Raw genomic sequence first — 14747 nt, 5'->3', positions numbered from 1 at the left:
TTAAAACATAGGCTACATCATTTCAGAAAGTAAACTGTCTGCATATTTCTAAATATAGGCCTATTCTAATATGTTCTGCATGTAAAAAAAAAAAAAAAATCCCGGTTTCCCGTCATTAATTTTCCAGGAAACGGGAAATGGGTTGGATAGCATTTCCCGGGAATCCCGTTTCCCGGGATTAAAACCTACTCTTTACCAACCACACCCACCCACCCACACACACACACACACACACACACACACACACACACACACACACACACACACACACACACACACACACACACACACACACACACTCACACCAGCATATCTGAAGTGACATTTTGAAGTCAGTGAATGAAGAAACCCTACCAGTAATTACCTCCATTTCATCAAGCGCAGCACCTACACCCCCCACCCTCATACACACACTCAATAAGAATTGGATAGCTGTTGTGTTAACCAAGTTTCACATCAGCCAAACCATCAGCTTTTAGAAAGCGAAATAGAGATTTCAATCACAAATGTGGGGGAAAAAGCCTGTCATCAATATCTGTGTCAACAACTCATTCAATTAAATTGCTGTGCACAACTGCATAACTGTATCTCCATGTGCTCCAAATATTGTTCATTAGCAAGCAGGTCATTCCAATGTATGTCACTGCCATGCAACAATACAGTGTCCATCTATATTTATTACATCACTGCCATGCAGCAATACAGTGTGCATTTGTATTGATTACAATGTAATCAATATAAATGCACACTGTATTGCTGCATGGCAGTTATGTAATCATTACATAACTGCCATGCAGCAATACAGTGTGCAGCTATATTTATTATTATTACATCACTGCCATGCAGCAATACAGTGTCCATCTATTACATCACTGCAATGCAGCAATACAGTGTGCATCTATATTTATGACATCACTGCCATGCAGCAATACAGTGTGCATCTATATTTATTACATCACTGCCATGCAGCAATACAGTGTGCATCTATATTTATTACATCACTGTCATGCAGCAATACAGTGTGCATATATATTTATTACATCACTGCCATGCAGCAAATACAGTGTGCATCTATATTTATAACATCACTGAGATGCAGCAATACAGTGTGCAGCTATAGTTATTGCATCACTGCAGCAATACAGTGTGCAGCCATATTTATTACATCACTGCCATGCAGCAATACAGTGTGCAGCTATATTTATTTTACATCACTGCCACGCAGCAATACAGTGTGCATTACATCACTGCCATGCAGCAATACAGTGTGCAGCTATATTTATTACATCACTGCCATGCAGCAATACAGTGTGCAGCTATATTTATTACATCACTGCCATGCAGCAATACAGTGTGCAGCTATATTTATTACATCACTGCCATGCAGCAATAGCCTACAGTGTGCAGCTATATTTATTACATCGCTGCCATGCAGCAATACAGTGTGCAGCTATATTTATTACATCACTGCCTGGGCCTTTCTTTGGCACCTAGCTAATCCTTCCATCACACCCTAACTTGCTCCTTGAAGTGGATGTTTGAGCTGTGTAGAATGATGTCTGTGCAGGGTTTGACACTAGAAACCTGTTTTCATAATCGTCTGCTGAAAGTGGAAAGTTTCTCTCGGCTCACTGAAAAGGCCATTTTCAACAAGCATGATTCATGACATCATGAGTACCGGAGCCAATCCCTGTCCAGTATTCAGCAGTTAAAGCCCTTGCTTGTATGCTCTGATTGGCTAGTTATATTTTAGATAACCCTGATTGCTTGCTTTGGCATTTTTTAATGAGGCAGAAGGAGGGGAAGTCATTTTAAGAATTTTAACAAGATAATTCTTATAATAATATTATTATTCAAAGTAGAGTATTTTATATACATCTTACAACATGACTTTAGGGGGTCGTTAAGGCTCATTAATGATTGGGATATGAAACCTGGTTGGTTAGAACATCATTTCAAATAGATCTACTAAACTAAATATCGCTATGTTGTTAATTTGCTAATCTGCATGGAAGAATAGGATAAATAATATTAACACAACTCCATTGCATGCATCCCAGCAGTCCATTTGATGTAGTAGTATTTACCTGCAATGCACTGACATGTATCGGCGTCCCACCGGTCCCGTTCACGGTGTTCGTTTTATTTGGAGTCTTCTTTCCTTCTTTCTCTCTCAAAGCTTTCTCCTTTGTGGCCATTTTAACTTTCTCCTCCTCAATCAACTTTGGGCTGTTCAACATCACCTACAGAGAGAGAGAGAGATGAGGGGGTGCCGTGTCTATGCCAACAAGCCGCAATGCCGACAAGCCGCAATGCCGATTGCCCGCTAAGGTGATGCCCCCCTATTGTGCCCGCAGGTTATGAGCTAACCCTAACGCTAACCCTATGAGGTTATGAACCTTAACCCTAACCGTAATACAGCATGTAGGCTATTCTAACTCAATTTTCATAAAAGGTATGACTCCACCAGTCCATGACTTTTTCTAAATATGTGTTTTTCATGTTATATCAAAATTCTTAAGTTGTACAAAGCCCAATTAGCCCCATTGGGTTGTCGGCATTGCAGGTTTTCGGCATAGTGAGCGGACCCCATGAGGGGGAGAATGATCAAATTGATTATTAGGCCGCTGATGGAGTCACTGACTCGCCAGAGTGGATCGGCTGCAGGGCTCTTCCCTTGGCTCATTCCGCCTCCAACTGCTACGTTCCGCTGAAATTGAGCTCCGCTGTGAGGACAGCGAGGCTGAGGCCGACCCTAGTCTCGCTTGCCAGACTATCTTGGTTTTGCGCTGTACCCGTGCAGGAGAGAGTCTGGCTGGTCTTACTCTCACTCTGGGCTAGTGAGGAAAAAAGGATCCGTCATCTTTACAACCATCCACCGAAAGTACGGAGCTCTGCCCTATGAGTTACAATACATAACTATCGTTATTGCCCAAAATGTAAAGTTGCCTGTCATAGCACCACCATCTGGCTAATATGTGTGAGCTGCCTTGCCTGAGTAGGAGGAGCCCACTTGCCAAATATGGTTGCTGCAGGCCTTATGGATTCTGAGCTATTTTAGGGTGGAAAAAGAAAGAAAGAAAGAAAGAAAGAAAGAAAGAAAGAAAGAAAGAAAGAAAGAAAGAAAGAAAGAAAGAAAGAAAGAAAATTCCAGCAAAAACAATGGGGTTACAGCACTATGGCTTGTACCTAAATATTCATATTGTTAGCTGCCTTCAAAACTCTATGGGCTCTATTCTCCCCCTGGCCTTACATTTGCATATAATTATTCACAACTGTGGCCATTGGCGATCTGCAGTAAACCAATCACATTATTCCATTTCAAGCTCCGATTCCACGGAGTGATCCAATCCGTTCAGAAAAGCCCGACCAAAGTGCTTTGAGCTCCCCCCGTCCCTCTCTGCCCACTTTCATCCCCGTCTGTCTCCATATGCTCCTCAAACAAATCTCACGGCAGTTTAAATACAGCAAGCATGTAAATACGCTACACTATAGCAAGAGCAAAGTGAGAATAATGTTCTAAATCTAAATGCATCGGCTAGAAAAATATAGTCTATCCCTGGATGTCATGATGAGATTAGATTGGTGAAAGTTTGATGATTGCATCGTTTTCTCTCGCTGCCTTTTCTTCTCCCCCTCTGCATGGCAGACAGGTAGGATGATGCAACAGCCTCTGAATGACAGGGGCTCAAAACTACGGTATAACTAGGGGGGGTAAGGTAGTGCAGTGGTAAGCGCTGTCACCTCACAGCTCGAAGGTCCTGGGTTCGATTCCCACCTGGGACGCTGTGAACGCTGACGGAATGCGTGCCCGTCCGCATGTCCTTGAGTGCCCACCGCCCGGGTGGGGTCGTCAAAAGGGCCTTTCTGTGTGGAGTTTGCATGTTCTCCCCGTGCCTCCCGGGAGTTTCCTTCATATAGGAACCCCCTTCACCAAAAACATGCAATATCCTGGTTGCTAATGTGGTTCCTCCTCTGGTCGTTAAGGGCGCCTGTTCGGAGGGAGGGGAACTGGTTGGAATAGCGTGAACCTCCCACGTGCTATGTCCTACCGGTGAAGCTTCCCCTGTCAGGTGAAAAGAAGCGGCTGGCTAACTGCCCATGTCTCGGAGGAAGCATGGAGCCAGTTTCGGCTCTCCCCAGATCGGCAGAGGGTGGAGTAGCAACCAGGATAAATAAATTAAATTAGCACTAAAGGGGGATAAAAATGGGTAAAAAAATCGGGGGGGGAAAAAACAAAAAACTACGGTATAACAACTTTTTATTCATCAGTCATTGTGCCTGTCTAGTGCATATAAATTAGTGTAATTTCCCCCAAAATAGTAATGGTCGTCATTCTGTGGTGTAGCCTACATTTTAGATCTGATGCTTGCAGTGCGCTATAGGGGCAGAAATTGACGCGCAAGAGAGAGGGAGAGAGGGAGTGAGAGAGAGAGGGGGGAGAGAGAGTGAGATAACGGCAGAGTGACTGATCGAATAACGCCGTGGGTGCATCCCCGGGGCCGGCGCACTGAATCTGCATCTCTCCTGCATCTCCGCTGCGTAATTACGCACGCAGTAGCCTTGCATTTCCCACCAACTTTGTCCGTAATTTTCCCCTTGGCGCACATAAAGACACATGCTTCTGTCACTGTCTGCTTGATGGCGAGAGGGACTTCAGCTGTAGGCTACTCGTGACTAGGGATGGGTACCGTTCACATTTGAACCGATACTGGTACGATACCGGTACCTGGAATTCGGTACGGTACCCAAAACGGTACCATTTTCGGTACTTTACACGCTCTAATAACAAAAAAAATTACAGTTGTTAAAAAAAAAAATCCAAACTTCTCAGAGAGAGCGGTCGGTATTCACTCAAGCCTTCATATCTCAGGCTCTGTAGCACATAGAAACATAAAATAAAAAGCATTTGAGAGCTTAACCCTTTGGCTTTTTGTATTATATTTGCCCTAATGTTCATTAAAAAAGATGTTATCTTTAACCCCAAAAAATAAAAATAAAAATATTCTAATGCATTTTAAGAAATGTTAATAAAGATTATGGCAAATGTAAACCTTCCAAATAAAAAGCCACGGGTTTAAGCTCTCAAATGCTTTTTATTTCATGTTGATAGCTACTATACAGGCTTTGGAAATACGTTCTGTTGAACCCTTGACAATTACTGCAGCAAGAGTAACGTTAGCGTTTAACGTTTAACACATTGAGTGCCAGCCATTTTTTCATCCTGTAGGTAAGTTGTGCCAGGTTTTTTTTTGAGGATTCTGGCTCATTTTACAAGAGCCGAGGATTATTTTCTGTTAAGAATTCATGAACACCAATCATCTAAAAATAACTAATAGAATGTGTGCTTTCTCTGTCTAAAAGAGTTAGTTTGCAGAGTTAGTAGTTATGTAGATATTAGCCGTTGAGTACAGCATGGTTTCAGCGTCTGGAAATTTATTCAGAGATAAATGGCTTTTTGTGAAATTCGATAGAAGAGTCACTTTAACCATTCATTTTTGGCATCAGTAAGACCGTCAGACATTCTAAACAATAGTTTTGAACAGTAATTTCCTCCATAACAACAGGAAACACCCCTCTCATTCAAACTCCTCCCTCCGTGTGTCTTCTCCTCCTTCCTCCTGGCTCTACAGCGGGCGTGTCAGAAGCGCGTTGCTGCTGCCTGCCTGCCTGCCTGCGTGCCTGCCTGCCTGCTTGCCTGCGTGCGGACACTCCTTGTGCGAGTCAAGATGGGCCGGGGAATGCGTGGGCGATGGGCAGATGTTGATTCTGGCCTTTCTGAGGTGTTTCAAAGTGTGTTTCACCTATAATCTATTTTGCAAATCGCTCTCCGCTCTCTGTGTGCTGCTGCCTGCGCCGGCCGCTCTCGGGCAAGACAAGTCTCGAATGGATTACTGTAAAATCGCCTCGCCATTTCCTTGAATGGCTTGCTCCCGCGGCAGTTTTTTCTTTGATTTCGCTCGTCTGGGGGAGCACTGTCAACACTTAGTGGGTCGGTAAAATAGATTATACACATTCTCTTGCTCCAATAGTGATCTCGAAGATGTAAAAGTTGTTGATTGATGTCCCACCGTCAAAAAAAAAAAAAGTTTATGTAAGACGAGATATCTCGGCTCTGGCACTCAAGCGTTGGATTATGTAAGACGAGCTATCTCGGCTATGGCACTTAACGTGTTAACGTAGTAACGTTTGCAGTCGTTGTGAAGACAGTGAAAAGCCCCGTTATCTAACAACCACAACGGCAGTGAAACAACTTATCCAGCTAACGCTAGCTAATTAAATAACATTACCTGATGTTATAGAAGTCGATGCCTCTCTCAACGTTACAGCTGAGGAGGTGCTGCTAACGTAGCTGCAGTGCGGTATCTGCTTCATTCACCCTCAGCCTATCTAAGACGTTACAGTCTTCAGCATTTAGCTAAATATATCTTGTGTTTGACCATGCTTCCTCAAGTTTGAGGTGTTTCCCTGGCCAGCTTTGCAATTCACATCACAAATGTTGCCCAGTGTTGTCTGAGTCTATCTTGGTAGTGTTTGTTGATGTTTCAGGTAGAGTGACGTACTGACGTAACGTGCTCTCGCGTGTTGCCTTAAGGTTCCGTCGGAATTTCTATTTTACCCACTCTCTTTCTATTACTCAGATGCGTTCAAGTACCGAAATTAGGTACCGTTCGTTTTTATGTGAACTGGTACGGGGCAGTACCGACGTATTTCGGTCGGTGCCTGTAAAAGTACCGAGTTCGGTACCCATCCCTACTCGTGACAAAACCAGACATCGAATTTTCAACAGTTAACTTTTGCAGTAGCTAGGCCTAGGTTACTGGCTATATCCCCAGCACACTGAATAAGGCCTGGTTTTGAAAAGTGTTAACTGCAAAATTAACGCCCTTTGGGAAGATCAATTTAGGCTGGTATTTAAGGCCGAAACGGCCATTCTGGCACTGTGCCACGCCTCTTCAGCGTAAAGCGCTTTTCAGGGCATAAAAACATGACAGTATCCTCCCGAGTCACGCCTAGGCAGGCCCAAAGCGTGTTTTTTTGCGTCTAACGCCAGTTTAGCACCTAAGGCCAGGGTAGAGCCCTATATCTGTTGAACACTTAATACAAACCTGATACTGTGGGACAAGAAGACATGTTAAAAACTGATGTTCATGATCAAGTATTTTGTATGCATTTGAGTATTTAAATGTTTGTGTTTGTGTATGAGAACTGACCTGCACCACAGCGTACTCCACCAGGGATGAAAACCCAAATAGTAGACAGGCTATGAGCCAGATATCAATGGCCTTCACATAGGAAACCTTAGGAAGATCTGCAGCCAAGGTCATACTCTCACTGGACAGAGAGAGAACTGATAAAATACCTAGAAAACATAGTTATTATTACATGAATATTAACAACAACAACAACAACAATAATACTATTAATAATTAGTTGTTTTTTTTAAGCTAGAATGTGTAACTTTTGGAGTACAGCGCCTTTGCCTTTGTCTTTGTCAGTATGTGTGCTGCATTGAAGTGGTGTCGGGGGAAATTATCACAAACTCCCGGCCGTTTCCTGTGCTGTTTGTTGTCATGCAAAAACTGTAAACAGCTTCATTCTGTTTAAACGCTCTGAGCAATAAAATACAAGACATCTTCTTTGTGTTGTTGTTGTAATGTTGTTTCCACATTACCACTTAAAATCTCATGAACACCGAGGAAGAACCACTTCCCAACTCGGGAAATGGGACAATCCGAGCAGCGCATGAATGCAACATCACAGCCATCAGACAGACCTCACAAAATGACTTGTTTCTCTTCAGAATGTGATGCATTCAGTCCAATAGCATTTGAAGTCTAGAAGAGCTGCATGACTGAATTATGTATCCCAATTCAAGTTAGCAGCAGGCTAACTGGAAATTAGGCTGCCTGGTGGGGCGAAAGTCTTTGGTGCGCATGATCAAGACCGGCATGGGAATGTTGCCGGGCGACACCAGATTGAAATCTCCGGTCTACTGTGGACTACAGAGAAGGTTATCTGATGACGATAGGCTTAAATATACAATATATAGGATTTGGCATTAGCCTTATATTATTATAGCATTACAATATCTAAAAACGAGTAGCCCCCTGTTATATATATTTTTTTTTAGTTGTGTACTTACATTATACCAAATGTTTACAAAATGGTCAAACCCAGAGAAATCCATAATTTTATTCAAGTACACGGACCGTGTCAGGTAAGTTACTTGTCGATGACGTCAATGACTGGCTGTTATCTGCATTTCCAGTCAATTAATGGTCAAGTTTCTTACTTTTTCAAGTCACATCACTGTCCCTTTTTAGATATTGGTCATCTTTATCTTTTAACCAGGTGAAGGATTTTAGTCTGGATCTAACGTTAGTAGATAGTTATGTTAGAGAAACCCAGGAAACAGCTCGCCTCAGGTCCAGTTTCTGCCAAACTCCCATTGGCCCATTTTAATTAGCGAGCCTGTTTGTTTTCGAGAGGAGACATCTACTGTAGTATAAACCGGCTTGCAGTACAAACCTCCTGAATGATGAACACAGATGAATTCTATCCTTTTAAACAAGTTGTGGAGCTAGAAACAGGGTGAGCTAACATTAGCAACAGCGCGGCTAGCAGCCTCGTCCGTCGAAGTCCATTTGGGGAAACAATGATTTTAACGTAGGGTGACCACATGCACCCTTTATGCTTTATGCAGGACTGCACAGCATTTTCATGACTTTTCACGTTTTATTGGCTTCAGATTCAGAGAGAGAGAAGCAGAGTGAGAGAGCGAGACAGCGAGAGAGCGAGAGACAGACATTAGAGAGAGCGCACCCCTCACCAGCCCAGCCGCTCGTGTCTGTGCGTAAAGAGAGATATGCAAGTTTAATAGTGTGGATAGCTTCACACGGCAGAGAGATGTGTCAATATTCCTAGTAACTATAATAATAATAATAATATAATAACAATAATACTAAGACCAATGGTCAAATGCTGACCCTTATTAATGAAAGAGACTGAGGGAGAGGGAGAGAGACTGGGGCAGAGGGAGAGAGAGGAGAGGGAGAGAGACTGAGGGAGAGAGAGGGGGAGAGACTGAGAGAGAAAGGGACACATTGCACGCGCTAATAGGGCAGGCAAGGCCACACAGCAGCCGAGTTGCATATGCAAGCTGTAGGGCGAGCCAAGCAATCGAGCGACCGTAGCGTGCGAGATATCGAGTTACATTACATTTACAATCAACCAGAGGTCACCATATTTCAATGTGAAGCTGCTGTATTCAGCATTTTACGGTTAGGGCTAACTGTTGTAATTACAGAGTCCAAATCTAAATTAAAACTGCTCCAATGATTCCACACTACGGCACAACGCTTCTTTTGTGTTTGAGTGTTAGACCCCTAGTGGGCAAAAATTATATATTGTACGTTTAATCAGCTCATTTGGCAAAGGATTGAATGTAACGGAGGTTCACTTATGTGTGAAAGTTACGCACTCTAGCTTTAAATGTGACATTCATGCAAATAAAAACAAATAAGTGAAGAAAGAAGAGCGGGAGGAAGTGGATATTTTTCCTCTGAGATGGTTGAAGCATGGTAGTGATGACATGATTCGATGGTATGAGGATGTCATCAACATGCTACTCACTGTCAACTAGATGGAGAGATGCCATAGTGGAAGAGAGGGTGGATGGATGGATGGAGACAGAGGACAGAGGTTAGGTACCTGATGAAGGGAACAAGGAGGAAACCAAATCAGTTCAACCAATCTAATCTGACTGTACTACGGAGAGTAGAGTCCTACAGGGTTAACATCAGTGTTTTAGCAGGCTAACTGGGGCTACACGGCTAACAACAGTATTCTACCAGGCTAACTGCGAGCAGTAAAAATGAGTTTGTTTGTGTCTTTCTTTTTGGAGCGTGTCAAGTGTTACAGCAAAATAATTTTGGTCTTCAAACTGAAAGGTTTAAGGGATTGAAGGGATACGCCAACATTTGGGGAGTTTAGGCCATTTGTCATATTGTCTATACAAAAACTAGAATGTACATGGTTTTATTTTCAATCTGCGTGCCCTACAAAGAGCGGTACAGCCATCGTTGCTACGTAGCTAGCACTACAATGCTAGTGACCAGTCACCCAAAATACACATTGCAACAGCAACACAAACACTCACATGTACATGGGGTGACTCGTGTACTACTCACAACGTGATGAAATAATAATCCATAGTTATGTGAAACGTCATTTTCGTAGTAAATCCACACACCAAGAACTAAACGAGTAACCAAACTTACAAGAGTATAATCAAAGTTACTTCCTCGTTTGCCATCTGGCACATGCACTGTGCAGTCATCAGTACAGTGCATGCACACTGTGCCGCTGAAGGGGCCGATACCTTAGTATTAGAAAAACTAAGGGGGCACGGTGGCTCACTGGTAGAGCTGTTGCCTCACAGCTAGAAGGTCCTGGGTTCGATTCCCACCTGGGACGCTGTGAGCGCTGAAGGACTGAAGCCGTCTGCATTTCCTCGAGTGCCCACAGCCCGGGTGGGGTCATTGGAAGGGTCTTTCTGTGTGGAGTTTGCATGTTCTCCCGGTGCCCCCTGGGGGTTTCCTTCATATTGGAACCCCTCACCCCCTCATTATAATAACTGCTCATATTATATGTATGTTTTTCTTTGTTTTCCTTTCCTGTGTCTGAGCTTGTCTTTTTGTTTTGTTCATATATTGGTAAGATTGAGAATCAAATATAAAAAACTAGAACGACCGCAACGCAGACTTACGCCTCCGCTATTAGTTCATTCTTGAGTCCAAATCGCCATTTGAGGCAAATTGGAAGAAATTCCGTCAAGGCGCTCCTGTGATGTTGCGTTACAGAGCTTGGAAATTGGGTGTGTGATGTCACAGTGACCTTGAACTTTGACCACCAAAATGTAATCAGTTCATCCTGGAGTCCAAGTGGACGCTTGAGGCAAATTCGAAGAAATTCCATCAAGACATTCCTGAGATATCGCGTTAACAAGCTTGAAAATGGCATTCGAGAGGTCACAGTGCCCTTTTGCTTTGATAACCAAAATGGAATCAGTTCATCCTTGCGTCCAAGTGGGTGTTTGAGCCAAATCAGAAGAAATTCTATCAAGCCGTTCTTGAGATATTGCGTTAACCAACTTGGGAATGGCGTTCGTGAGGTCACAGTGACCTTGACCTTTGATCACCAAAATGTAATCCATTCATCCTTGCGCCCAAGTCGACGTTTGAGCCAAATTGGCAGAAATTCCATCAAGCCGTTCTTGAGATATCGCTTTAACGAACTTGGGAATGGCATTCGTGAGGTCACAGTGACCTTGACCTTTGACCACGGAAATCTAATCAGTTCATCCTTGAGTCCAAGTGGACGCTTGAGGCAAATTCAAAGAAATTCCATCAAGACATTCCTGAGATATAGCGTTAACAAGCTTGAAAATGGCATTCGAGGTCACAGTGACCTTGACCTTTGATAACCAAAATGGAATCAGTTCATCCTTGCGTCCAAGTGGATGTTTGAGCCAAATCAGAAGAAATTCTATCAAGCCGTTCTTGAGATATTGCGCTAACCAACTTGGAAATGGCGTTTGTGAGGTCACAGTGACCTTGACCTTTGATCACCAAAATGTAATCCATTCATCCTTGCGCCCAAGTCGACGTTTGAGCCAAATTGGCAGAAATTCCATCAAGCCTTTCTTGAGATATCGCTTTAACGAACTTGGGAATGGCATTTGTGAGGTCACAGTGACCTTGACCTTTCACCACGAAAATCTAATCAGTTCATCCTTGAGTCCAAGTCGATGTTTGAGGCAAATTTGATGAAACTCCGTCAAGGCATTTCTGAGATGTTGCGCTAACAAGCTTGAAAATGGCGTTCGAGAGGTCACAGTGACCTTGGCCTTTGACCACCAAAATCTAGGCAGTTCATCCTTGAGTCCATGTCGATGTTTGAGGCAAATTTGATGAAATTCCGTCAAGGCATTTGTGAGATATCGCGTTAACAAGCTGGAAAATGGCGTTTTAGAGGTCACAGTGACCTTGACCTTTGACCACCAAAATCGAATCAGTTCATCCTTGAGTGCAAGTCGATGTTTGAGACAAGTTTGATTAAATTCCGTCAAGGCATTCCTCAGATATCGCGTTAACAAGCTTGAAAATGGTGTTCGAGAGGTCACAGTGACCTTGACCTTTGACCACCAAAATCTAATCAGATTATCCTTGAGTGTAAGTCCATGTTAGAGGCAAATTTGATTAAATTCCGTCAAGGCATTCGTGAGATATCACGTTAAAAAGCTGGAAAATGGCGTTTGAGAGGTCACAGTGACCTTGACCTTTGACCACCAAAATCGAATCAGATCATCCTGAGTCTAAGTCGATGTTTGAGGCAAATTTGATGAAATTCCGTCAAGGCGTTCCTCAGATATCGCGTTAACAAACATCGTACGGACGGACGTCCGTACGTACATACGGACGGACAGACAACCCGGATCCATAATGCCTCCGGCCTGGCTATCTCCGGCGGAGGCATAAAAAGAGCTACCGCATCGGGGGGTGGGGGGGGCACCATGGAGGGTGGCAGGCAGTGGGGGGGTGGCAGGCAGCAAACTGCACCATTGAACCAGTTATTCCACTATTTCTCTATCAAACTAGTCCATTGACAAGAACAACGAAAGCATCTGTGCTAAATGAGTGAATATTCAACAGAGCAGCATTATTAATCTATAAACAAAGTGCAATAAGAACTGTGGGGCCCCCCAGGGGTCACCTGATACAAAAACAATGTTAAATCAGTAGCCACGGTTTTATTACAATATACTCCACACAGATTTGTAATATATCTACTGGGAACATCAAAGAGGGACTTTTAGGCTTAGTGAAAAAGACTGGTTGTTGGGATAATTGACTGTTTCAAAGATGATGTTATGGAACTGTGTGGATCAGAGAGCCTCGACTGGTGTGCACATTAAAACGCAAGGATCCAAGGGCCGTTTAACCATTTATTTGGCAGTAAGTTGGATGGATGAAATGGATGAATGGAATGGATGATTTTTCTGCATAACAACAGACAACACAAACAAGGATTAATGCATTGCTACATGCCCACAATAGCTATAACTAAAATTGGCAATAAACAGGTATATGGGCTTACATTTAATGCATCCACTAAGGTAACTAATGTCTTTGAGCCTTCAGCAGGGTCCTATTTACAAGGAAGAAAACAGGTAAGTAGAAAACAAATTGCAACATATTGCCCCTTTAAATATCAACTTTTCTCTACTTACATAAATTCACTGCAAAGGTTTCTCACAGGTAAGTGAGTGGCAAAGGTTTCTCACAGGTATGTGAGTGGCTTCCATGAACTTCAAGATTCTAGGTACACAAGCAAGATGCATATTATTTGGGCAGCATAACAGCAGTTAAGTATAACTCAAACAATCACTACATAAGTATTACACAGGAGAAGACACTTACTGGTGGGCATCAAAGATCTTCAAAGGTTAGGGAGCCAAATGTTCGGTACAAACATTTGCTATGCTCAAAAAAGGTGCTGCAGGTGGCAGGCCAACTCTCAACTGGGGGTGAAACTGACTGGGGTTTTAAAGGGAGTGTGCAGGGTGATTAGGCAATTGTGAGCAGCTGGGTGAGGTGCAAGAGGAACAGGTGAGGGAGTGATGCATTATGGTAAATGAAGTCCAGAAAATCAAGCTTGGGATTTTTAACAGCCCCCCCTTCAAATATGGAGTATTTGAATTAAGTGGAATACCAAGCTGGTTTGGTCAGGTGACAGTTCCTAGAAGGCTGCCCCATGGAGGTAATGGGCAGCATGGGCACTCAAGGGGCAGGGATCTGGACGGCCTGGGGCAGGGCTGAAAGGATGCAGCAGGTCTGGAGGGCGACCAGGTGGCAGGGCTGAACAGCCCTGGACGATGCCGAGGACGGCACAGACAGGATCCTTCAGGAGGCCGGCCCGGACGTAGAACTCTGCGCCGCAGAGGAAGGCGGAGACAAGGGCTGGACCTCACAGGAGGTCCGCGAGGAAGGATGGGCCCCACAGGAAGTCGGCAACGAAGGATGGGCCCCACAGGAAGTCGGCGACAAGGATGGGCTCCACGGGAGGTTCAAGACTAGGGCTGGGAGCCACAGGAGGTCAGAGACTGGGGCTGGGCACCACAGCAGTGGTGGGACTAAGGCTGGGTACCACGGGAGGTCTAAGGCTGGGTAACATGGGAGGTCTAAGGCTGGGCACCACAGCAGGTTTAACACTAGGGCTGGGGGACATGGGAGGTCTAAGGCTGGGCACCACAGCAGGTTTAACACTAGGGCTGGGTAACATGGGAGGTCTAAGGCTGGGCACCACAGCAGGTTCAAAACTAAGGCTGGGCACCACAGGAGGTTTAAGGCTGGGTGCCACAGCAGGTTTAAAACTAGGGCTGAGCACCACAGGAGGTTTAAGGCTGGTTGCCACAGCAGGTTGGACCTTGGAGAGCTGGCCTGGTTCTGGAATTTGGTGTGGTAGTTCTGGAGGTATGCAGGTGGCCTCTCTCTCCCACTTGCTTCCATGTTGGTTTGTGGTTCGGCCCTTGGATCCATATCCAGTCAGAGGCTCAATCCGGCTGTTCGAAGGACCATGACAAAGACTATGGTTGTTGGGATAATTGACTGTTTCAAAGATGATGGTTATGGAACTGTGTGGATCAGAGAGCCTCTGACTGGTGTGCACATCAAAACACAAGG

At 44.1% G+C, this 14747-nt stretch overlaps 1 protein-coding gene across 1 annotated transcript in view; it reads right to left on the bottom strand.

Annotated features, from left to right (window-relative positions):
• Window positions 1–14747, bottom strand: part of LOC310774948 (glycine receptor subunit beta-like) — a gene marked incomplete at both ends in the record, with an annotated part of 179746 nt that overhangs the window by 13920 nt on the left and 151079 nt on the right. Inside the window, 2 exons of the mRNA XM_083635038.1 lie at window positions 2088–2243; window positions 7215–7363. Coding sequence (XP_083491164.1) covers window positions 2088–2243; window positions 7215–7363 — 305 coding nt within the window. The remainder of the gene's footprint in view (window positions 1–2087; window positions 2244–7214; window positions 7364–14747) is intronic.

The sequence above is a fragment of the Poromitra crassiceps genome (genome assembly GCF_964638095.1).
Source record: "Poromitra crassiceps genome assembly, chromosome: 4".
Classification (NCBI taxonomy): domain Eukaryota; kingdom Metazoa; phylum Chordata; class Actinopteri; order Beryciformes; family Melamphaidae; genus Poromitra; species Poromitra crassiceps.
The sequence above is the reverse complement of the archived record's forward strand: the minus strand, read 5'-3'. Positions and strand labels throughout refer to the sequence as shown.